This window comes from Malania oleifera, chromosome 7, assembly GCF_029873635.1.
Source record: "Malania oleifera isolate guangnan ecotype guangnan chromosome 7, ASM2987363v1, whole genome shotgun sequence".
Classification (NCBI taxonomy): domain Eukaryota; kingdom Viridiplantae; phylum Streptophyta; class Magnoliopsida; order Santalales; family Ximeniaceae; genus Malania; species Malania oleifera.
In genome coordinates this window covers 62857147-62882442 of record NC_080423.1, presented here as the reverse complement: position 1 = coordinate 62882442, position 25296 = coordinate 62857147, and the positions used below count along the sequence as shown (strand labels likewise).

The following is a 25296-nucleotide window of genomic DNA, read 5'->3' as shown; positions in this document are numbered from 1 at the left end:
TCCCTCCATTTCTTCTTCTCCTTACCTTTACATTGATCTTCCACAATACATAACTTTCCTTCTGTATCTCTCCTTGAAAATTTCGACATCATTCTACGAGAATACCCTCACTTATCAATTCTTTCCCTCATTTCCACACCCACCTGAACTGCCAATCATTTTTCCCTTAAACTTTGTTAACACCAGCTTTTAGGTCCTTTGTAATAACCACCCTTATCAACAGCCAGCACTCAAGGCTCACTTGTATTTCTCTCCTCCACAATTGATTACTAAAGACATGTGTCGGATTTCTAGGGAATAATTAGGAAATTCTATTTTTTGAATAAAATCTGAAATTACTATTTCAGATTCTAATAGTTTCTGTTTCCTGTTTTCTAGCCTAGAGATCTGCTGATTTTGTGGTGATTTGATTTGCTGATTTTGTGGCCTTCCTTTACTATTTATCTTGTAATCGTGCCTCTTGAAATTCAATAAGAATGGTTATTCTTCTTCTCAAAAGTCCTTCAACATGAGTCTGGCTTTCACGCACTATTGTCCTTCAAAACTTAGCTGGACTGGAAATTCTTCCAAGGAAGAGGAGATAACATGTGCTTTGTGCATATGCAGACTTGAAGATAGGAGGTTTGGCTTGCTTTGGAGGAGATGAATCCATGGGCTGCCATATAAGGGATTACCTAAGCTTTGGGCCTGATTGCTAAAAGGTCCAACTTGCTGAGCCATAGATAAATGGACCTGCTGCAGATTGGGCTTTCAGGCCTGAGTTGGAAACTTATTTTTATATGCTGGATCTGATAAAAGATTGCTCAAAACCTGGCTCAGTTGAAGTGAATTTTTTTTATAGCAAAAGAAAATCATTAGATAGAAGAAGGATGTACAATCAGCCAGATGAGAAAACTCCTTAACAAAGTCTGGGAAACTCCAAGGAAAACAAAAGAAGGAAACCAAAAGATGTTAAAAACAACCCAAGAAATCAGCACATCCTAAGAAGTCAACAGAGCAAGCCAATCCAGCTTAATATCTGAAAAGCAAATACCCTTGAAATTACCATTGTCCACACACCCCTGAGAAGCCAGAAAATGAAATGTTCTCCCACACCAACAAAAACGTTAATTTCTTCCCTGAAAATATACACAAGTTACATTCCTTCCATAAACCCCAAAATACTGCAAATAAAGTACTAATCCATAGCACTTGTCCTTCCTTCTTCCTCCCAAACCCAACAAAAGAAGACATTGTCAAAAACTTCTCCACTGTCCCTGGACAAAACCAACTTTTTACAAAATAACTAAATAACTTGTTCCAAACTTTCCATGCAAAATTGCAATGCAAGAAAATATGTGAAACAGATTCTGAGCAGTTAAAACAAAGCTTGCAAATATCTGGAGACAGATCCTTTAAAGGCCTCCTAATCTGCAGCAAGTTATTAGTATTTATCCTATTAAACACAACCAACCAAATAAAAGTTTTGATTTTAGGGGGGAATTTGGCCTTCCAAATTATTTTATAGAGAGGGCAGGAAAAGTTAGTGCTAATCAAGAATTCAAAAAAAGATTAGCAAGAATAGACCCCGAAGGGGTCCAAGAGCGAAGATCGGCTATCAGCTTCCAAAGATCCCGACAATTATTCAACAAGACCAACAATGAAGATGACTCATTTGTTTCCCTATCATTCAAAGATCTACTAAAATGAAAATTCCATGAAGGTAAAGGACCATTTGGATCAACGAGGAAAGAAGAAATGAAATCATTTTTTCTAGAGCTCAATTGGAATAGGCAAGGAAAAGAGGTGGACAAGACAATATTCCCCAACCAAAGGTCTTTCCAAAAGTGAATATTACACCCCTTACCCAACACAAATTTAATATAGGGAATAAAGAGGGTAAATCTAAGAAACAGCTTTCCACAAACTTTCCGAAGAGCTTCTAGAACCTAAATTGGTATCCCACCCATTCCCATGAAGTCCGAACTTGCTTTTAATAACTTTATGCCACAAAGAAGAATCCTCTAAAGGGAACCACCAAAGCATTTGGCCAAGAGACTCGTGTTTTCAGACACCAAATTTCCAAGATTCAAACCTCCCTCCTATTTAGACCTATAAACTACCTCCCAACTCACCAAATGATCTCTCATAATCCTCTCGATCTTTACTAGCAACACCCACTCGAATTTTTAAAATAGAAAGAAAATACAACGAGACACTAGAAAGACAAGCCTGAATTAGAGTACTCCTACCTCCCAAGGGAAAAAAGCTCCCTTCCACCCATCTAGACCCACACCATTCCCCTTGGCAAGCCCCATCCCCATTCTTATCACAACCAAGCCCATTCCTCACCATCCTTCACCTAACCATCCTTCTATGAAACCCTAACCATATCTAGATGCATGGCAGAACTGATAGCCACCAATGCACAATTAGGCATCACGAACTGCATTACACCCCCACATAGATCAAAGATCTTGTTGCTTCCCTTCGTCACCACCTTGCTCCACGGGTGATTAGTTTTTTTGTAACCAATCATTATTACCAAAAATGATCGTATCAAATTCCTTATCCATTGCACAAAACTCCTATATAAATCCTCACCAACCATACCTTATAGATCCACCAGGGACAAAAACCAAGAAAAAACGCTAACCATTCCAGCCCAACCCCAGCTTTTTCTCTTTTATGGCATTGCAAACAAACCCTAATTCCAAGAGCTTCCGCTATTGTCAATCAAATCGCCAGCCAATACATGACACTGCCAATTCGAATGCTCCAATAACCCTACCCAAACTTCCAAACACCGACAACAAACCCTCCAAGCACCACTCCACTTCACTGATGATGAAGATAATCTCATCCATCAATTACGTTTTCAAGACTCTACTCCAGCACAAAGAGAAACTCGCCCTTTCCCACTCTATCCAGCCTCAGATCGAAGGTTTTTCCTTCACATCATCTGCGAATCTCTTCTTTCATGACCTACAGCCCTCATAGCAACACACTAAACCAAGAAGGAGAGGGGGAGAGAGGTTGCAAAGGGGGAAGGGCATGTTTTGGGAAATCTAAATAAAAGTATCTTAAGATCTAAAGTACATGATCCAATATAATTCATCTTGATTGCATGCTGCATCACGCCTTCCCTTCAATCTAAAGGGATTTGGAAGGATCCACTTGCCTCATACCCTAATACTCACGTAATTGATAGAGACAAACAGAGCATGAACAAGAGAGGAAGAGGAAGAAAGAAAAATGATAGAACAAATAGATGTGAAAGAATCATGGCAACGACCTTAGTCCCCATACAAGGGAGGACGAGGGAGAATTCGGGTTATGTGTTAATGCCTGTTAGATGAAATAAGAAATGGATTTTTTTTTAATTTAAAAAGGTTTATGGTATGCAACTACCATAGATTAATCAGTTTAGACTGACCAAAAAATGGGTTGGTTGTGTTTGGAGTGCCAATCTCACTGCCCATGGGTTGGAGGAGGTGACACAACAAGCATAAGGCCAAAAACAACCATACCACAGCATTATTGCAGGCCTATATTAGCTCAGATGCCATTTGTCACATTATGGTCCTCCCGTAAAATTGCTAACTTAAGCTAAATTTCTTTGACTCACCTACGAGCCTAAAATCTAGCAATTACACTGCCAATGAGAAACATGAATTGTGAAATATTATGATCAGTATCAAAACACTGCCGGCCAATAATCCTTATATTCTGTTGTGAAGTTAGAGATGGGGAGAAGAAGAGAAGAAGTGAGGGAGAGAAGGAAAAAAGAGAGGAAAAAACTGAAAGACAATTTCCTGGAGTCTACGTACGACTCCAAGTCTGCCCTATTATATATTAATAATAATAATAATAAAGTCTTAAAAGGACAAAACACCCCCATCAACACAACCTAATTATTAAAATAACATATTCTCTTCTAACACTCCCCCTCAAGCTGGAGGTGTATAAATATCACCCAACCCCAGAGCTTGTAACAGATATTAGACAAGGCAGGCTTAAATAAAGGCTTCATAAGAACATCACCTAATTGACCGACAGAGTTCACAAATGGAGTCCTCGTGCCCTTCTTTGACACAGCATCCCTCACAAAAGGATAGTCAATTTATATGTGCCTCTGTCCTCTCATGAAACACTGGATTGCTAGCAATATAAATAGCAGATTAATTATCACAAAACACATCTATTGGCTTCGTTAACAAGGTCATATCTGATATAACTATATAAGAGACTTCAGCCACATAACTTCACTCACAGTATAATCCATAGCTTGATATTCCGCTTCAACCCTAAATCTTGCTACGGTACTTTGTTTCTTGCTACACCAAGTAACAAGATTACCTCCTACAAATGTACAATATCCAGTAGAGGACCTTCGATCGACAACAGTTACATCCAAATCTCCATCAGAGTATCCCGCAATCTCACAATTTATTTAACATTTATTTATCAAACTTTAGGAAGAGACTTTGAGATCTAGGATTGCCTCCTAAAGGGACCACTAAGTAAGTCAAAGACCACCCTAAATGACCACAACCCAGCTCAGAAGCCTGCTCCCTAGCAAGCTCTAGAGGCTCATTAATATTAGCTAAACCACTTCTCCCCAAATTTATTTTTTAAGCCCCAACACCCTCTCAAATACATGGAGGATACCCAAAACACATTTGAAAGAAGGTCTATCATCCTCTAGAAAGAAAATAGTATCATCTACAAATTAAAGATGAGAAACCACCACACCATCTCTCTCCATTTCCAAACCTTTTGCCAACCCCAAATCCACAGCCCCAGCCACCATTCTACTCAACACATCAGCTACTAGGACAAACAGTAAAGAGAGTGAGTCCCCTTCTCTAATGCCCCTTAAAGCCTTAAACCAAGACTTAGGTTCCCCATTCACAACAACTGAGAACCATACATTAGATAAACATCCCTTAACCACAATCAATGATGCTCAATTAAATCCTCTCTCGCAAATCAAATCATCCAAGGGAAAGACACCTCTCAACTCAACCTCAGACAACCCCTATATTCCTCTCTCCTATCAAGGACTCAATCTCATGCAAAAACTGGCCTTAAAAACTCAAAGTTCCACTACTTCAAGCCTTTTTAAGATGCTTCAGGTTCTTCATAATCCTAAAACCTTCCCACTCCCTCATTGAACATTCACTCCCAACACTCCCTAACCAAAGAATGAAAAGTGTGATTTATGATTCCCTCATTTGATTTCCTAGTTATATCAAAACCACATTCAATATACTCCTTATCTTGCTTATTCTGAAAACAATTGGTTTCTGAAGTGTAGCTCCTTAGTTCCAGCACATGACTTACTTTAGTTGCATCAAGTTGGCTCCAAGATATTCAGTTGGCTCCAACATAATGAATATCATACATCTGAGAATATTCACTAAATTAAAGCTTAAAGAACCACAACAAATTTCTTATTTTCAAAAGAAACTTAAAGAAAACATACCCGGAGAAACTGGTGAAGATATAGAAAAAATAGAAGGGTACTCTGCCTCTCCCAGTATGGGAGTGCATTCCACCTTCAGAAACTTGTTAATGTCCTCATGCTTTGGCCAGTACACCTAGCCATCATGTAGTGCTATTAGAATGAATATTGTGAGTAGCATCACAGAGAAGCATATAATAATATTAGTATTAATTAATACTAATACATAAAAATTTATACCTCTCCAATGGCATCAGGAATAGCAGTAAAACTTGACGTTTTCTCTCCAACAAACCATTGATATTTTAAAACCAAATTTGGATCACTAGCCGAAGTACCATCTTGGACAAAAATAAAGTGGCAACGACAAGGATCTTCTTCAAATGGTTGATCAATAGAGACTCCCTTGACCATATAGCCCGAAGGAAAACCATCCTTCCACTGTTCAATTAAGAACTGGAAAGTTGAATCTGTTCAAGAAAGAACATGTTAAAAATTTACAACTTTAACATATTAAATATATATACATATAAATTTCATATAATATTATCATCACATATCCAAGATTAAGTTACAATCCAGATCCCAAACTACAACCATATGCTGGACAAGTTCTACCAATTCTTAGCTTGATTATTAAGGAGCGTTTTCCTCCCATAGTAGGAGTTCAGCAAAATCTCTCTGTCTAAATAGAGTCTATTTTGCTTTAATGGATAACTAAAAGCAAAGAATTTTGGTTTTGTATGGGTTAAACTTATAAGCACAATTACATAAAATTGATCAATAAGAATTCTTTGGCAGATGTTTGCACTCTTTTAATGGTGGGACACTGACTTTCTTCACATTGACTCCTTAAGGTTCTAATAAGATTCTAGCACTTATATTTTTCTCCTTCTTCCTTCCCCACTCTTTGTTCTTCAACTTCTTCAGTGTTGAATAGGAGTGTCGGATGTGTCCAGAGACCATGGAGTTGTTTCTCTAACGTTTTTGGTTTCAGATGCAGACAAACTGCAACATTTTATTGGACTGTGCTTTACTTGCTATGGTGTGGCGTATTTGGTTAGAGAGGAAGTCAAAAATATTTAGGTTACCATCCTTCCTCTTCACTTGCTTTTGCATAGGGCAGTTTTCTTCCTTGCATTGGGCTTCAACGGTTGGTGCTTTAGGAGTTCCTTCAACTCATATCTAGAATGATTGACAAGCTCTGATTTAGTGAGTTTTAATGTGGTTATTTTTTTTGTTTGCAAATTTTACTTTTTATTTTTATTTTTGTTTTTATTGGGGAAACTTTTTGTCCTTTATATTGATTGTTCTATCTCTTCACTTCATAAAAGATATATTTCTTATCCTAACAGGAACATTATATCATTTCCAGCACTACTCTGCGACTTTGAAAACTATTCCCTAGCTCTAATCCTTCAAACACCAAACCATATTTGTACACACACACACACATTTGTGCATAACAATGCAAATGTCTATGTATTTGATAGCATGTTTGTATAACTCCACTGTATGATTTATTGGTGTAACCAGAGTAAACCCTCATGGGACCAATTACACTAATTTGTACGCATCAACATTTTAAAAAACAAATCCCACAAGGACATATCCTACATTTGTTCACAACCAGCTAGTGTCATCTAGACCTGATACAAACTCAACATGCATTAATGATGCTGGAATCAGTCCAAGTTCTAATGAAATGGCATAGCATTCAAAACAACATTCACAGAATGAATCCTTCAAAAAGTAACCTGCAGCATGCTCTGGACGGCAAAAATCCCAACCATCTCTGATGCACAAAGCCGTGTGTGCTGGGTAACGCTTTGCAATTGCTACCTCCTCCTTAGAAAGATCTGCCAAAAACTTAAATATTAAAAGCAGAATAGAAAATTAACAGCAATTTTATATATAATAATGGCCATGAATTGTAAAACTAATAAAAACAAATATAATCTAAAGAGAAAAATTTTTGAAATGACGAGCATAAACTCATCAAAGAAGAAGAAGAAGAAGGAATAAAAGGAAAATGGATGAGATGGAAACACGCGCACCATCCCCCCCAAACAAAAAATGAGAAACTTTATGGATGAACTGAATCAAGGACATAAAGGGGAATTCTCTCAGGCGGAGCAGGAAATTCAATCACATGGAGGAATGAATGATGAGTCTGGATTATGCACCAGACATTTTTTCTAATGCATTAGAGGATATTTCTCATGTGCCGCCTTCTCCGCTTGAAGGATTAGAGGATCTACCTATTTGTTTGGAGGGATGTTTGGGTGAGAACTGGTCAGTGAGTTTTTTTTTTTTTTTTTTTTTTTAAATAATAAAAGAAGAATTCATTAATAGAATAAGAATATAAATCTAGGAGAATAAGACATCTCCTCAACAAAGTCTGGAAAATCCAGATAAAAAACAGAAAGGAAAAACCTACAGACTAAAGAACAAAAGACAAAAAAACCATCACAAACTAAAATTCCAACACACAATGCCAACTGCGCTGAATATCAGAAAAGTTCACTCCCTTAAAATTCCCTTGTCCGACACACCAAGGAGAAGCCAAATAATATACATTTTCCCAAACCAGCACCTGAGCCGACTTCTTCCCTATAAAAATTCGCACATTACACTCCATCCACAACCCCCAAAAAACAGCAAAAAAAAAAACAAAACAAAACAAAACCAAAAAAAAAGGAAAAAAAAAATTCTGCCCTTTCCTTTTTCCTGCCAAATCCAAAAATATTCACTGCCAAAAAATCCTCCACTGCCTTGGAACTAACCCAACATTCACCTAAAGTACCAAATGGCTTATTCCATACACTCCAAGCATATCACAATAAATGAACAGATGCGATGATGATTATGAACAATTAAAGCAGAGAACACACATGTCTGGAGATACAGCGTTCAAAGGTCTCCTAACCTGCAGCAAGTTATTGGTATTAATTCTATAAAGTGCAACCAACCAAATAAAAGTCTTAATTTTAAAGGGGACTTTGTCATTCCAAATGGAACTATAGAACAGAAAAGAAAATTTCGACCTATTCAAAAAATCACAAAAAAATTTATACAAACAAACCTCCGAAGGATCCACAGACCAAGACCACCTATCCTGCTCTAAAGAAAAACGGCAATTATTCAACAAGACTAGTGTTTGATTACCACTTTACCTAAAAGCTTAAGCTATTATTTTATGGGCCAACAATGTATATCAAGCCTTTAACACTCGCCTGCAAATGCATCCCGACAGCACGTGGAGAGATAAAGAAACGATAAACAACACCCGTAACAGGGAGTACAATAATTTTAAACGTCATACAATAAAACTCAGGCAACAAGACTAGAACCCAGGACCTCCCGTAAATTAGCTCTGATACCTTGTTAGATTATCACTTTACCTAAAAGCTTACACTATTAGGTTGTGGGCCAACAATGTATATCAAGCCTTTAACAACTAGCAATGAGGATAGCTCCCCCATCTCCATATCATTTAATGATCTGCGGAAGTGGAAATCCCAAGAAGGCAAAGGACCACCTGAATCAACAACAAAAGAAGAAATAGACTCATCCTGCCCTCAGCTTAGGTGAAAAAGGTGTGTTAAAGAGGTGGACAAAACAACATTCCCCAACCAAGGATCTTTCCAAAACCGGATATTACTACCTCTACCCACCAAGAATTTAATATTGGAATGAAGAGGGAATAACTCTAAGAGATAGCTTTCACAGACCATCTAAAGAACATCTAAATCTCAAATCAGTATGCCACCCATTCTCATCTAATCCATACTTACTTTTAACAACCATATGCCACAGAGAGGAATTCTCTAGCAGAAACCGCCAAAGCCATTTAGCCAAAAGAGCTCTGTTTTCAGACACTAAATTTCCTATACCCAAACCACCCTCTTGTTTAGACCTACCCACCACTACCCAACTAATCAGATGATCCCTACTACCCCCTACCCCCAACAAACAAAAACTCCCTCATAATCTTCTCAATCTTATTAGCAACCACCAACCAATCAGTGAGTAATAAAGCTAAGGATGGATTCTTCCTACTCCTGCAGAAAAGAAGAGTGAACAGGATGTTGCTGCTCAAAATCGTTTGGATGGATCGGGTTTGTGGTTGGCTGATCCTAAGAGAACAAAGTTTGAATTAATAGAGCTAAAAAAAAAGTGAATGAAGGTCAGCCGAATTAGCTAGGCCTCAGAGAGCTCATTATGAATGGAAGAGTTTAAAGAGAGCTGTTCTTAATTAGGGTTTTCTAGTTCTATCTTCCTCTGTTTTTAATTAATTTATGGTTTCTATTTACTTTTTTTTGCTTTTCCCTGCTATGAAGATCTCTTATCCTCTCCTAGTTTGTAATTCCCTTTCTTTTTAGTAATATAATTTCTTTGGTGGTTAAAAAAATGTACAGAAGATAAAACAAACAAGAAGGATCAAAACCAGGAACTCCTAGCAATCATAGTTTTGATACTATGTTAGATCACATGACCAAAATGTTTATTGGGTTGTGAGCCAACAGTTTCTAAAAATGCCTCAACACTGCACAAGCAAAAGCACAATTTGAGAGACCAAAGGCAAAAAAAAAAATATCAGTTTGCTATAATATACCTCTGTCATTGAACTTCTTCAACGTAGGGCCAACAAGCAAAATAGAAGCTGCTTCTAAATGAGCCATCTGAAGTATAGGATTCTCCTCCACTCGCAAATGCTGCACCACACAGCAATTGAAAATTTTACTGAATCAATACTTTTGCAGGTGTTTTTTGCAAAGAAAATAATTTATCTTTGAAAATTTAGGATTCATATGTTTTCCTTTCAACTTTTGTACCAATAGAAATAAAAATATGAAGCATAAAGCATATTGCAAAAAAAAACAAGATAAAACATGTGACAAAGTCTCAAAATTCTTACCTTGCCAATCTCGATGGTTTGATGACATACATGAAAGAATTATCAAAAATATATATATATAGGATTCAGTAGATTCTTTGCCAATTATAATTGAAGCCTATAAGGGAGGCCACACAACAGATATTTAACTACAATAACAAAAAGAAATGTGACAAACAAGAATTAGAATTTAGAAGTCCATAAAAATTATTGTTAGATTACCAATATACCTAAAAGCTTAAACTGTTAGGTTGTGGGCCAACAATGTATCTCAAGCCTTAACACTCCCTTGCATGTTGAGCCCAATTGCATGTCAAAGATGAACAAAAGATAAATAACTCCCGTTACAGGGAATAAGATAAGTTTTACAAACAAGCAATAAACGCAGGCAACAAGACTGGTTCTAGGACCTCCAGGTACCATGGCTTTGATATCATGTCATAAAGTTAGAGATGGAGGAGAGGAGGAGAAAAGGAGAGAAAATGAAATATTAGGCAGCAGTTTCCTGGAGCCCGCATACAGCTCCAGGCCTGCCCTCTTATATATTTGGGATAACCATACCCTTTAGGCCACAGTAAATTTAAACTACTTTGATAAATTAGTATGACTCGCTTTGTTTTGCAATAAACAAGTTCATACTAGCCATGTTATTCATTTATTTGAGTTGTGTTAACTGATATTGGAAATTCCATTTGACTTATTAGTGGTAGGAGGGGCTTAGTTGAAAGAAAATTATGAGGGTCATGCTAAAACACAAATAGCATAAGAGTTGGGGCAGAAAAAAAAAGATGGGGCATGCTGAAACCAGGTGTGACACCTGGCAGCACCACAAACTAGCAGCAGGCACCTGGCAGCTCTGAAAAACCAGCAGCAGACACCTAGAGCCTCAGATGTCAACACTGCAGGACCCCTGTTGCCACCAGCTACTACAGTCTTGCCATGTGTCCAGCTGCTATCTTGACTTTTCCAGCCCTACAGAGCAGTCTGAACACAGAAAAGAATACCGCAAACTCTTGCTGTAAACACTAGCTCTAGAGAGAGAGAGAGAGAGAGAGAGAGAAACTCTGTAAAAAATCAGGGAAATTCAGAGAAAATCAGGAGAAAATACAAAATTCATAGGGTGACTTAAACTGAGTTAGAAGAAGCTGAAAATCAGGTAGGTCTTCTTAATTTTCATTTATTCACCTAGGGATGTTGGGTATTCAAGGAAATAAGGGTAGAAACTTGCATAGAGTTGAATCCTAATAAGGAAGATTTAAGCTTGTTACCTCTAATTACTTGATTTTAAAAATAAAAAAAATAAAAAAGGCAGCTCGGTGCACAAAGCTCCCGCGTACGCGGGTTCCGGGGAAGGGGCGGACCACAATGGATCTATAGTACACACCTTTACCTTGCATTTTTGCAAGAGGCTGTTTCCACGCCTCGAACCCGTGACCTCCACATCACACGGCGACAACCTTACCGTTGCGCCTGAGCTCCCCTTCCTCTAATTACTTGATATGGCTGCATAATCATATATGTTTTCTTTGGTTATAGTCGTTGCATATCTTGTTTAGTTGGGCAATTTTCAAGTGATAAATGTTCATCTCATAAGGATGATGGTTTTACTTGCTATGTCAAAGCTTGAGTATGCATATGTTGAATTGTTATTGTGTGAAATAGATGGCACCATGTGTTGTTGTGGCTGTGATATTGTGGAATTGAGCAAGTAGGGATTGTGACTCCCTTGGATGAAAGGCCCTACACCTCCAGAGGATATTTCCGCATTATGTGGTGGTTGGCCAAGCTGGAATTTGGCACTTGTTTGAGATAAACTGTGCACTTAATTAGGACAGCACAGATATGTTGGGAAAAAATGTGTAAATGCATGCTATTTGGATGTTTTGCAATGGTAACTTTAGATGAACGGATTGTTTTGAATAAAGAGTGGGTTCATGCATATTACTTTAAATAAAGAGTGTATTCATGGACCTTATGATTATCCATGGATGTAAGAAATCATATGTTATGAAGTATTGGAATCCTTATTCGAATAAGGAGAAATTAACAATGTCTACTAAGCTTGTGGTTGCTCACCCTATTCCTTTATAATTTCAGGTCTGAAGGAAAGCTCCACTTGTTAACTTCTCCAAGATACTACCATTTTAACATGTATTACAGGTTGGCAATAAGACAATAAGGATGCTAAGCATGCGTTCAGTTTTTGGTGGTTATGTATGTAGACTAGAAAGTTAAAAACGCTGTATGCAAAGTACAGCCCAATGTAAAGAGCTTGTCACTAAATGAAAAACGTTTTTACTGGTTCAAGAAATATGGCTTGTGTTTTCAACAAATGTTCACTCTTAATTGGCTTTTAACTTGTTTCCAGATGACGATTTGTAAAACAAATTCTTGCCTAGGCCTAGTGACTCCATTGGATTTTAGATGGAGTCACGGCTGGTCACACGCCAAAAACAGGGACGTAACAACAGTAATAATAATAATAATAATAATAATAATAATAATAAAAGGATTTAAAAGACAAAAATAGCCCAACTCACACAACCTAATTACTAAAATAACATTTTCTCTTGTAACAATTACAAAAGTACAAGCTTTGCAAATAGAAAGATCACTGAACAATATTAGCATAATAGTTGAAAAACTCATAATCCTCAAAAAAAACCTTGTGTAATATCTGTCCCAAATTTTAACCAATTGAAACCTTGAAGAATACCAGACTCTAGATACACGCAATACTCGTTGCTTTGAAGGCAAAAGATAAGGCAGAATGTTATAATATTTAAATTCATGCTGAATATATTTGAGGAAAATGGATAGGCAAGTGAAGATTGCCCACATTTTCTATAAACCTGAGTCTGCGGCCCCAAAAATCCTTCTGATATGAACAGCACATGACAAAAAATATACCCTAAACATTTGTTTTTCTTACAGAAAAATGGAAGACTTAGTAACAATTTTGCATGAATTTGAAATAGAAACAGCACAGTGGAAGAACTAACCTCAAGGACAGGCAAATGTGGGAAACCCTTAAGGGTCGATATTTTGTTTTTGCTAGCAGCTAATACCTAAAAAAGAAAATGAGGAAACAAAAATTTATGATTTAAATAATAATTAAAGAGGAAGCAACCAGAAGAAAATAACTTCGGGAATGAAATACCTGTAGCCGAGGCTGACTTGCCATCGACAGAGACTTCAACTTATTTTGAGCAACAGAGAGAAACTGGAGAAGGAAAAAGCAAACCCAAAAAAATGTACCAATCAAATGCAGAACAATAAACACAGATCAGAAAACTGCAGACAATGCTTAAGGCTTACTTCCAAATTAGGGAGCTCGGGAAGACTTGCAAGTGATGTTATTTGATTTCCAGCAAGGTACAGTTGCTAAACATGACAAACATTTAGGATCCTCGCATTACATGAAAAATGTTCATTCCACACTACAATTCATTTTCCATGGATGTATATACATGAGAAACACAAACCTGGAGGGCTTTACAGTTCTCTAGTGGCTCAAATCCAGGCCCTTTAAAATCATTAAAGCTCAAATCAAGAACCTGTAAGGAAATAGTACAGCCAATAAACTACAGAGCCATTGAACATCAGATCTTAATAAGCACTGAGGATGTTTCTTCATGTTATTACAGACATGAAGAATTATGTCCAGTTTTAGGACAAAAGCGAACAAAATAACCAAAGAATGAAACCCGGGCTGCAACTCATAAAAAACAAACCTTCACCCGCTTTAGTATTTCAACTCCTTCCAATGTAGATAATAGATTGTCTCTGAGATAAACAAACTGCCAGAAAGGAGTGTCAGCAAACAAAAAGCTACAACTTCCCCACATGATACAGGATAGGTGAGAAATAAATAAAAAGCACCCATAATACATCAGCATAGCATTGCTCATAAGATTAGCCTTCCCACATCAGCATAGCATTGCTCATAAGATTAGCCTTCCCATATCATAAGGACCATAGTTACAGGTCCAGAGAAAACAATAAAAACTATCATTGCAAATGCAGCCTCAAAATTAAACCAACAGCTCAATTTAGAAATTTACTATGTCAAACTCTGCCTCTGAAATAATTATATATCCACCAGATAGGGAAGATAACCATTGAAAATTAATTGGCACATCACCCACAGATATTTCAACACCAAAAATCATTTGAAAAAAAATATGAAAATCTAAAATTTTATATGAACAGAAAAGTTTATTTGGGGAAAAAAAAAAAACAAACAGACAAACAAAACAAAACAAGAAGAAGAAAAAGGCTACATATACGCAAAGTGAACAAAAAGTGAAGAACGAAACTGATCATCCATCCTCCACATATAACCAGCAATTAAGTTTTTAGGGAAAAGGATTAGCTTCTTCTTTCAATACAAATTTCCGCATCTTCAAAATTTCCTATTTTGCAGGGATGCAACACAACAATATCCCAAGCAGTCACTTGTTCCAATACTACAATTAGCCAATCAAGCATGTTTGGGGAGTTTCCAAGGACTACAGGCACAATTTGTTTGATTGACAAGTAGTGATTTTGTCAAAATATACAGCATCAAGTCAATTGACCATTCAGATGAAATTTAACTATGGTGGATCTTTTTTGGGAAATCCAATGCAATTAGGACTTTGTGGAATCCACAGAGATAAAAAGTTTTAGTTGTATTAAAGACAATGGAAGAGGGTCTGTTAATTAAGGAAGAATATCTATTGTTCCTGTAAGATCTCAAGAAAGCCTCTGCCATGGCTCCATTCTCAATTATTGATTGAAGATGCACATTGAAAATAAAATACATGCTATGTTGGGGTTTGGAGAGGGAGCAGGTGAAGCGAGAGACTTAGTGCATAGAGAGAAGCTTTAGGATATCTCACAATTAGCCCTTACCAGCAGGATCAGAGATAGATCCCACATGACAAATAGTCAGCATGAGGCATGAAGAGCAGGTCTTAAGTGCTGGTGTGAGATAGGCAAGGTTTCAAGTTCCTGATCACTAGATTAGGGAGGGTCATATTGGCTCTTCAAATTTCCTAATATATTACACAGGTAAGAATTCAGTGTAGGTAATGCAAAAGTGGCTTTCCAACTAAAACAGGAGCACCTAACCCCCAGCATTTTATGGGACATTTTATAAGTAAATTGACTGGAATTCATTAGAGAGAATTTTTTTTTTAAGAAGAATTCAATAAGAATATATTAAGACTTGTGGAAACAGCATACAAAGAGGAAAACAAAACAGGGAAACAACAAAACAAGGGCATTAAGGAGAATATAAGGGGTGATAAGACAAAAATCTAACCAAGGGCAAAGTCTGGTACAAACTTTCCAGAACTCCAGTACTGAAGTATGGAAAATAATATCCTTGATCCTCCATGCATGCAATTCTTCACTTCCAAGGCTCCCCTATTCCTCTCTTTATGATGAAATATGAGAAGCAATGTCAGGGGTGTAAATTCATAATATTAGGGAACTTTGGATATTGTACTATTCTAGAAATTTTACATATTCTGGGCTATATGTTAAAGCAATTTTGAAGCGGATTTTTTTTAATAAATTGTAGGGTTCTTTTATAATTGCAATCATTTAGTCTCTTGGGTTTCTTCTTTGCCTATAAATATAGGCTTATACATATAATCACACAGTTTTGACAAATTATTGAGAATTCTTCCCTAATCTCACCTCCCTCCTCCCACGTCTGCTTCTCTCTTTCTCCCCCATGTGTGATTTCTCTCCCTTCTCTCTTTCTCTCCTAATAGTCTTCCCTCTTTCTCTATTCCTCATCTACTCTTCTACTCATCTTTTCAATTTTAAAACAAAAAAAAATAAGATAAAAATATAGAATAAAAAAGAGGGCAGACAAGATATTCACCCATAAAAATCAAAACCAAAAAAACCAAACAAACAAACAAACAAAAACATTAAAAAAAAAAAAAAAAAACCCAATAAAGCTTCATAGATCAAAGATACCCCACGGAATAAAGTACAAGTCCAAGGAATTCTTGCAAAAGCATAATAAGCTGCTGAAGACAACAGTGAGACAATGAAAATGACCCTATCCTGAAGCAAATCAAATCAAGAGGAAAAGAAATATTCAAGAAGATGCTCGAATTCTTCTCCAATCAAAATGACCATATCATAGCAAATAAAGCACAATCCCACAAAACCCAGCAATTTTTCTTTTTCCTAAAACCCCAAAATTTAGAGAAACAACTCCTCCACAGAATTTAGGCACAGCCAACACTACTTATCAATGCTAAGAAGGAAATTCCACAATCACCAAGCATAAAAACAATGCGGAAGAGAAAAATAATAATAAGCAGTTGTCCTACTAGTTTGTAAGCAATCAATAGCATTACTCATACCAAACAAAAGCCTTAAATTTGAAAGGAACCTACACCATCCAAATAAACATTTCCAAGCGAAATTGACTATCACACGGGGTCCAGACAAGATGAGAAAAGGAAGATTTACAACTATTTTGACACCAAAATCTTGTCAAAAGAAGAGCCCAACATGAACAACTGAACTCAACAAATTTTCTATCATTAGGATGGCGAAAGAACTGAAAAAGAGAGTCCTACCAACCATATCAATTTTGAATAGGACATCATGAATGGCAGAAAGATGATATAAACATGGAAAAACATAACAAAGGGAAGCATTCCCTTTCTACAAATCCACCCAAAAAAAAATTTAAGAACCACTCACCAACCTGTAACTTAAAGAAATAAATTTAGGATAAATTTGAGAGAGAACTTTCTAGAGACTGACATGATTGGCTACGGAGCCCATACTACCACCTCATCACCTTACACCAAAGGGACTCAACTTCCAAAGGCAAATGCCACAACCCCTTCCCCTTTAAAGAGATATTCTTGGACACTAGACACCCTATCCCTTAACCTCTTCTAGATCCAAGCTTCCCAACAACCATCCAACTAAATAAACAATATTTCCTACTACCTACACCTCAAACCAAAGAAAATCACCAATCAACTTCCTTATCCTCTCAACCGCATTAATGGAAATAACACAACCTCCTAAAGAAAACTATATACGCTTCCACCCATCTAACCTCTTAGCAACCCTATCTAACAAGATCCCAAATAGAAGTAGCACGAGGTCAAAAGAAGAAGAAAACACACCATATGTCACTCCTGAACAATATGAGTCATACAACAGCTAAGGAGGCATTACAAGAAGCACCTGGCAAGTTAAAGCTCAAACCGACCAAACTAGACTTAGAAAACTTATCCTGAGACCCAAAACAACCACAGAAATCTGTAAAATAGTAAAAGCAAACTTAAAACCCTCTAAACTATCATTTATAAAGAGAACAGAAAATTAGTATCATCAGCGAACTGAAAATAATAAACATAAACCTCCTCCTTATCAACCCAAAGCTCATTCCAAATAACATAAGACCTCACACATAGACAGAATCATACTTAAGACATTGACGACTAAAATAAACCAAATGGGAGGCAAATGATCACTTTGATGCAATCCCCATGAAAATGAGAACCAGGTTTTGGGTTGACCATTAACAGGCAGTAACTCCATTTAGTTGAGGGTGTGAGCAAAAGATGACTCGTGAATTATTCCTAAGCTAGTCATATAGGTACTAAATGGGATACTTGTCATATAGGTATTGAATGGGATACTTAATATTCTTCAGCATTGTCAGTGCAATGAATGTCGTTAGATTACCACTTCACCTGAAAGCTTAAGCTGTTAGATTGTGGGCCAAAAATGTCTGTCTAGATTTAACAAATATGAATAGGTAAACAAAGCTACGTTTTGATTAATTTCAGAAAATGGTATTAAATAGAGGTTGCGATTTTGGCAAATAGCAGGAGTAGTCGTAACTGTTTTGGATCATTTGGTCCAACTTACTAACATTGTATACTCTTTTTTATAAGTAAACTTTATTGAAGAGGCATCAAAGGGATGCCAGCCCATGGTACACTAAATCAAGCACCCTGAAGGGGGTCACACAAATCAAAGATTACATCAAAATCATTTTTTTTATAATAAAAGAATAATTCATTAATAGAATAAAGAATATACATCTAGGAGAATAATAAATATCCTTAACAAAGTCCGGAAAATCCCAAAAAAAAAAAAAAACACAAAGGAACAGCCTACAGACTAACAAACAAAAGAGAAAAAACCATCACGAACTAGCACTCCAACACATAACACCAATCGCACTGAATATCAAAAAAGCTCACCCCCTTAAAAATCCCTTGTCCCACACACCAAAGAGAAGCCAAATAATGTATCTTTTCCCAAACCAGCACCTGAGCTGATTTCTTCCCTAAAAAATTGCGCGTGCTATGCTCCATCCACAATCCCTAAAAAACTGCGAAAAAACAAATTTCCAAAGCACTGCCTTTTTCTTTTCCTACTAAATCCAGGAAAAATCACTGCAAAAATATCCTCCAATGTCTTAGAACTAACCCAACGTTCGCCTAAAATACCAAATAGCTTATTCCATACACTCCAAGGATGGTCACAATGAATGAACAGATGCAATGATGATTCTGAACCATTAAAGCAGAGAACACATATGTCTGGAGATATAGCCTTCAAATGTCCCCTAACCTAGAGCAAGTTATTGGTATTAATTCTATCAAGCGCAATCAACCAGATAAAAGCCTTAAATTTTGAAGGGGACTGTGGCCTTCCAAATGGAACTATAGAGCGGAAAATAAAATTTCGACCTATTCAAAAAATCACAAAAAAATTTACATTAATAAACCCCCAAAGGATCCAGAGACCAAGACCACCTATCCTCCTCTAAAGAAAAACAACAGTTATTCAACAAGACCATCAAAAAGGATAACTCTCCCATCTCCCTATCATTTAACAAACTGTGGAAGTGGAAATCCCGGTAAGGCCAAGGACTACCAGAATCAACAACAAAAGAAGAAATGGACTCACCCTACCCTGAGCTTAGGCAAAAAAGGCATGGTGAAGAGATAGACAAACTACATTCCCCAATCAAGGATCTTTCCAAAACCGGATATTATTACCTCCACCCACCAGGAATTTAATATGGGGAATGAAGAGGGAATAACTCTAAGAGATAGCTTTCATGGACTCTCCAAAGAACATCTAAATCTCAAATTAGTGTCCCGCCCATTCACATCTAATCCATACATACTTTTAACAACCAAATGCCACAGAGAGGAAGTCTCCAGCGAAACCACCAATGCCATTTAGCAAAAAGGGCTCTGTTTTTTTTTAGACACCAAATTTCCTATACCCAAACCACCCTCCTGTTTAGAACTACCCACGACCCCCCAACTAACCAGATGATCCCCACTGTCCCCTACCCCCAACCACGAAAAATCCCGCATAGTCTTCTCAATCTTATTAGCAACCCCTGTCGGAATCTTAAAAATCAAGAGAAAATATAAAGGGACAATAGAAAGACAAGCTTGGATAAGAGTAACTCTACCACCAAGAGGAAAAAAAAAACACCTTTCCACCCATCCAATCTCTTAGAAACCCTTTCCAAGACAGGATCCCAAAGACTAGCAAATCTAGGGCTACCCCCCAAAGGAACCCCCAAGACAAGACAACAACCAATCCAGAACACTACAAACCCACCTCCACAGAAAGCTCCCTAACATTCTCAGCAGCCATATTGATAGTCATGATACCGCTCTTATCCATATTAATCTTAAGCCCAGAAACCTTCTCAAAAATGTGAAGGAGACCCAAAATATTCTTAAAGGATGGTTTGTGATCCTCTAGAAAAAAGATAGTATCATCAGCAAACTGAAGGTGTAAAACCTTGATCCTCTCTCTCTCCACTTCCAAGCCTTTCACTAAACCTCTATCCACTGCCCAATCCACCATCCTACTAAAAGAATCAGGCACTAAAACAAACAAAAATGGGGAAAGAGGGTCCCCTTGCCTAATCCCTCTCGTAGCCTTGAACCAAGATTTAGACTCACCATTTACTAATACCGAGTAGCTCACATTAAGCAAACAGGCTCAAATCCAATGCCGCCATCTCTGTCCAAATCCCTTCCTCTCAAAGATCTTATCTAGGAACTCACAGTTCACTCTATCATAAGCTCTCCCAAAATCTAATTTAAAGATGATACCCTTCTTCGTCCTTCTCCAAATATCCTCCACAACCTCATTAGCAACCAAAATGGCATCCATAATTTGCCTACACCCCACAAAAGCACTCTGAGCCTTAGGAATAACCCAATCAAGCACCTTACTCAGCCTATTAGCTAACACTTTAGTGATGATTTTATAAACGCTGGAAAATCATTAATAAAAGTCCTACTATGCCAGCTATTGACCACAATAAACTAGTGCTCTTTTCCGATTTGGATTGTTGAGGATGAATTTTTGAACACTTGCGTATTCCTTTCTTTCAAAACACACCAGAAAATTGCAAGGGGAATGAGGGGCATAACCTTTCTCTTTGCCCATGTGGACCGAATCCTTTTCTAGGCCCAGAGTTCCCCTCCCACAAAGTCAGGATAACCCACCTTTGTTTGATCAAAGTCAACTCCGTATTCCAGAGATTCCTTGTCCAAGCTCAGTGAAGGACGATGTGCTCAACCAATTCTGCATCAAACATGCAAAGGAGACATCTATTGGCAACTGACAGACCTCTTCTCTCCAAATTATCCACGGTCGAAATCTTACCATGGGTTGCCCCCCAAGCAAAGAAAGCATCTTTTGTGGGGGGGGCTGATGTCTTCCAAATTTGAGTCCAAAGGAAAATAAAGCTTTTTGACTCCAAAGGGAAGAGATTTTTGTACAAAGATCTAACAGTGAAGGCCCCCCTTCACATCTAAGGTCCAAATAGGAAGATCGGTGCTACTATGGTGTTGGAAGCTGTAGGGGAAGCTGTACAAATCCGTGAGTTGGTTGAGTTCCCAATCATCCAAATTTCTATTTGGTAATGTTTTTCAAATACATTGAACAAATCAAAACCCCTGCTTTTTTCCAATTCTCACTAGGTTGGCTACTTTGCCCGCTCTACCCAGGTTTGATAGTGTTTTACAATAGTTAAAACTGAAAGGCAACCCAAACTTGTCCCCTAGGAACATCCGAATGGTTAAAGCTTTGAATTTCTATTTTACAGGCATCAGATTCAAATCTTGTAGGGAGGAGAGAGGTACAGGAAGGCGTATGCGAAAGGAGAAAGGCTACCTCCCGTTGTGTGGTCCAAACAGAAAAGAGGCTGGTTCCTGTTCAATAAATCAAACCAGCTGGTCTGGTCTGGTTTCAAAAAAACTCCTTCCCCCAACATACCTCTAGATCCACTTGCCAAGAAGAGTCTTTTTGAAATACAACAACTATCTAACAACCTTGTTTTTGCTTTGCTTTTGAAGGATCCATCATCCTTCTTCTCTGTGGCAGTTTAGTTTTAAATAAATTCAGTTTCTTGTCCCCCAACCAAAAAGAAAAATATAATAATACTGATTTTGAAGAACATTACAAAAAATATCCTATCAAACTAAAAGAAAAATATCGGCTACAGAATTGATAGGCTCATTTACATAATAAATGCCTACTACAAGGCATAGTCAGTTATGTAATAATTCATCCGACTGAAACAACTTAATCTCTTAATAATTGATCAAATTTTCACGGGGCAAGTCATTCAAATATTCAATAGGGTGTTTGCACAATCATATTTATAAAAAAAAAAATGCAATTTAATAATTAACACAGCATAGAACATTCCAATCACATCAATGGCAATAAGTTTCTTCTGTCCAATTTACCTCTAGAGTTGAGGATAAGTTCAATCCACTGGCACTAAGACTACGAACTCTGTGACCCCTTAGATCCAACCTCTGAAAACATGAGATAAAAAGGACAATGTGGTAATCAATAGGACATAGATGCTGAATAAAACAAAAGGAAAGCTAAGTGAATTTACAAGAAACAAGAGAAAATAATTGGCAATCTTCATATTTTTTACTGTGCACCTGAATGCAAACAGGCACACAGTCAGTGGTGCCTAAAATGGCGAGTTGTGCATACCCTTCAGGAACATGATGGGCCAATTTTATAGAGAATTGATCATGTTTCGATAAACTTGAGTTAAATTTACAAATTTGACTTATTAAGATTTGCAACCACTTCATTCTTCATTTTCTTCCCTACAATTAGTTTTTTCCAGGTCCACTACCTAAATCATGTTCAAAAAGTTCAATTAGTATTCATGCAGGCATTTTTTAACCAACCTGAACTGATTTAGTGTCATTTCAAGATTACTTTCAAGAAGAAGGAAAACCCCTTTGTGTTTCAAAGGAAAAGGGTTTCCGGATATACACGTGACTAATGCTTTTGTAATTTTGATTTGCATTTATCATCTCTTCTAACACACGAGTAGTAACTTCTGTACCCTTATTTTTCTTCCCCAAATATAGAATTAAGTTCCTTTGTTCAAAGAAATTCAACTATAGTAACTGTCCAAGGAATTTATGAAAGAAGGATGCTGGGAAGATTGAGAGAAGCAATGAAGCCTGACAAAGAATACTGAACGCACCTCAAGGACAGGAAAAATCCACATTATGCTTTAAGACCCTCTCCTTTATTCCAAAAAGCAAATGCACAACTCCACATTATGAATTTTTTATTTCTTGCAATTACAAAATTCATAAACACATGATTGTGGCAGCTAAAAAAGCACAAGCAGGAGTCCCCATTGTCAATACATATACAGAAGACCAAATTAAGTTTCAGTTTAATCATAGCTCAGGCAATCAACCACATCAATCCAAGCTGTAAAAGGTCTGACTAGAGTCAATGTGTACTAATATGCATGCACTTTATAAAATGTATTGCATAGTTAAGACTTAGTGTCTTACCACATCATCCCCAGCCTTTATCTCAATCTGAGGAAGAATAATGAATCGAGAATCTCGACTTTCTGGTGTTCCTGCTTTCCTGCGACCCGATAGACTAGAACTCCTATTTACCGATGATGATGATAGAGTCCCAGCTTTGGATCCACTACTAAATGAAGGTGACCGGGTTGAACCAGCTTTTGTTCCACTACTAACTGATGGTGACCATGTTGAACCAGCTTTTGTTCCACTACTAACTGGAGGTGACCGAATTGAAGGAGAAGAAATCTTTGAAACCACCTTCCTAATTCCTCCGCTACTAGTACTATCCAACGATGAAGAACCAATCCTCTTTGAAGATAAAGATACTGCTAATGACGGCTTAATAGATGACTTCTTGATAGAATCTCCCTTAGTTACATCAGAAGAAGTTGACGTTCTTAAACTCCGGCCAACAGGAGATATTGGAACAGATTTTCTAGTCTCTGAAATACTCGCCGATTTTGCAGAACCTGAAGGCAACGAACTCCTTCTAAGCTCAGGCAGAGATTGACGCAGTGGATCTGTCACCGAAGGAGTGCCCTTTTTGGTTGCAATTGAACTAACACCATCTTTCCGTCTTGTAGCTGTAGCCGAACCTCTCTCAGGCAAACCACCGGTGCTGTTCCTTCTTGTTGAAGCAACAGGATTTGAGGCTTTTGAGCTACGAGAAGACACACTTCCAGTCGATTTGAGCACTCTTGAATTCGAGTCCGTGCCACTCTTCTGTTCCGCTGTCTTTTGACTAGGCGCCGCTGGTCTCGAGACCTTCGCAACCCCAGTAGCGTTAGATTTTACTGTTTTTGATGCCCTCTTCACACCCTCCGACGAACTAACCAACGACTGCCTTTTCACACTTTGTGACGAACTAACCAATGACTGTTTCTCTGAAATTTGAGACTGTTCTGCAGACTCTTCCACTGGTTGTACTTCCGTATTTTCCATTCTGCTCTCAAACAGGCCGTACACAGAGAATCAGTGACATTCGCTCGAATGCAACCGCATTTAAAAGATAATCAACAAAACTAGGTGCATTTTCACTAAATGCTCTGTCGGTAGCGAAGAAAAAGTTTGACGAAAAGAATTGGCCAATTGAGATCCTGGGAAAACCGCAAGCACCACTCAACTGGGGCTAGAACGAACTATCCAACCTAAACTACGCTATATTAACAACCACATTTTCTTTTCGTTTCCACCGTTTCTCCAACGACCAAACACAGGACAATTCAGCTGAAACAATATCAAACAAAGAGATAGAACTACTGCTGATAAGGCAAAAATCCAGCAGAAAACTAAGACTTGTGCAACTGTAACATCTGTTCTTGGATGAGAAAGACGACTCTTGGATCTGAGAGAAAATGCAGGTTACTGAGGCAAAATTCGAGCTCCTGGCATCGATGCCAGAAAGAAAACAAGCCTAGAGGGGGAAAAAAAAAAAGGAAATAAATTTTGAAGAAGATGAGAAGAAAGAGAATGGACATTGCAGAGACAGAGAAAGAGGCTCTTACATTAATGGTATTGGCTGTACTGACGTTGGGTCTAGATCCAGTGAGGTGACAAGGTGAGACTGTTCGGCATTTCCTAGGGTTTCTTCGCCGGCAAAGACATGCGTGGCGTAGGAAATGAAAAGCAAAAAAAAGAGGAGAGAGAGAGAGAGAGAAAGAGAGAGAGAGAGAGAGAGGACTGTTTGTAAGCTCGCCACAACCAGCTCAAGACAATTTTCCAGCCAAGCTCCCTTCTATAAAGAATTTTCAAAATGTTTTCCGGTTTTGTTTTAGAAATCAAAAATGATTTGGCGGAACGAATATCACGAGAAAAAGTTCTTTTAAAATATCTAATATTAAAATAAAAGTTCGCGTCCACGGTCCACCTTTCAGATTTAACTAATAAACGTGACACATACAAATGCAGGTGAATAATATTATATAAAAAAATTTGTAATTCTAAATAAAATTTAGATATAAAATATAATAATATTAATTTACAAATATTAATATAAAAATGTTTAAATTTATTTATAAAAAATTATATTTTAATTAAAATTATAAAATATATACAAACAT

At 37.4% G+C, this 25296-nt stretch overlaps 1 protein-coding gene across 3 annotated transcripts in view; it reads right to left on the bottom strand.

Moving 5' to 3' along the window:
* The window catches only part of LOC131160052 (187-kDa microtubule-associated protein AIR9), a 135197-nt gene extending 110207 nt beyond the window's left edge, over positions 1-24990 (bottom strand). The window contains exons 1-12 of one of the 3 annotated variants that reach the window (XM_058115356.1): positions 24742-24990; positions 23216-24650; positions 22124-22195; positions 14081-14146; positions 13832-13903; positions 13665-13730; positions 13507-13569; positions 13349-13414; positions 10065-10164; positions 7204-7305; positions 5687-5916; positions 5468-5582 (exon numbers count right to left, since the gene is read on the bottom strand). In XM_058115356.1, the coding sequence (XP_057971339.1) occupies positions 5468-5582; positions 5687-5916; positions 7204-7305; positions 10065-10164; positions 13349-13414; positions 13507-13569; positions 13665-13730; positions 13832-13903; positions 14081-14146; positions 22124-22195; positions 23216-24178 (1915 nt within the window). In that variant the 5' untranslated portion in view covers positions 24179-24650; positions 24742-24990. The remainder of the gene's footprint in view (positions 1-5467; positions 5583-5686; positions 5917-7203; positions 7306-10064; positions 10165-13348; positions 13415-13506; positions 13570-13664; positions 13731-13831; positions 13904-14080; positions 14147-22123; positions 22196-23215; positions 24651-24741) is intronic. The other 2 variants (XM_058115359.1, XM_058115360.1) reach the window with 2 other exon arrangements.
* Between the last annotated feature and the right edge of the window lie 306 nt (positions 24991-25296).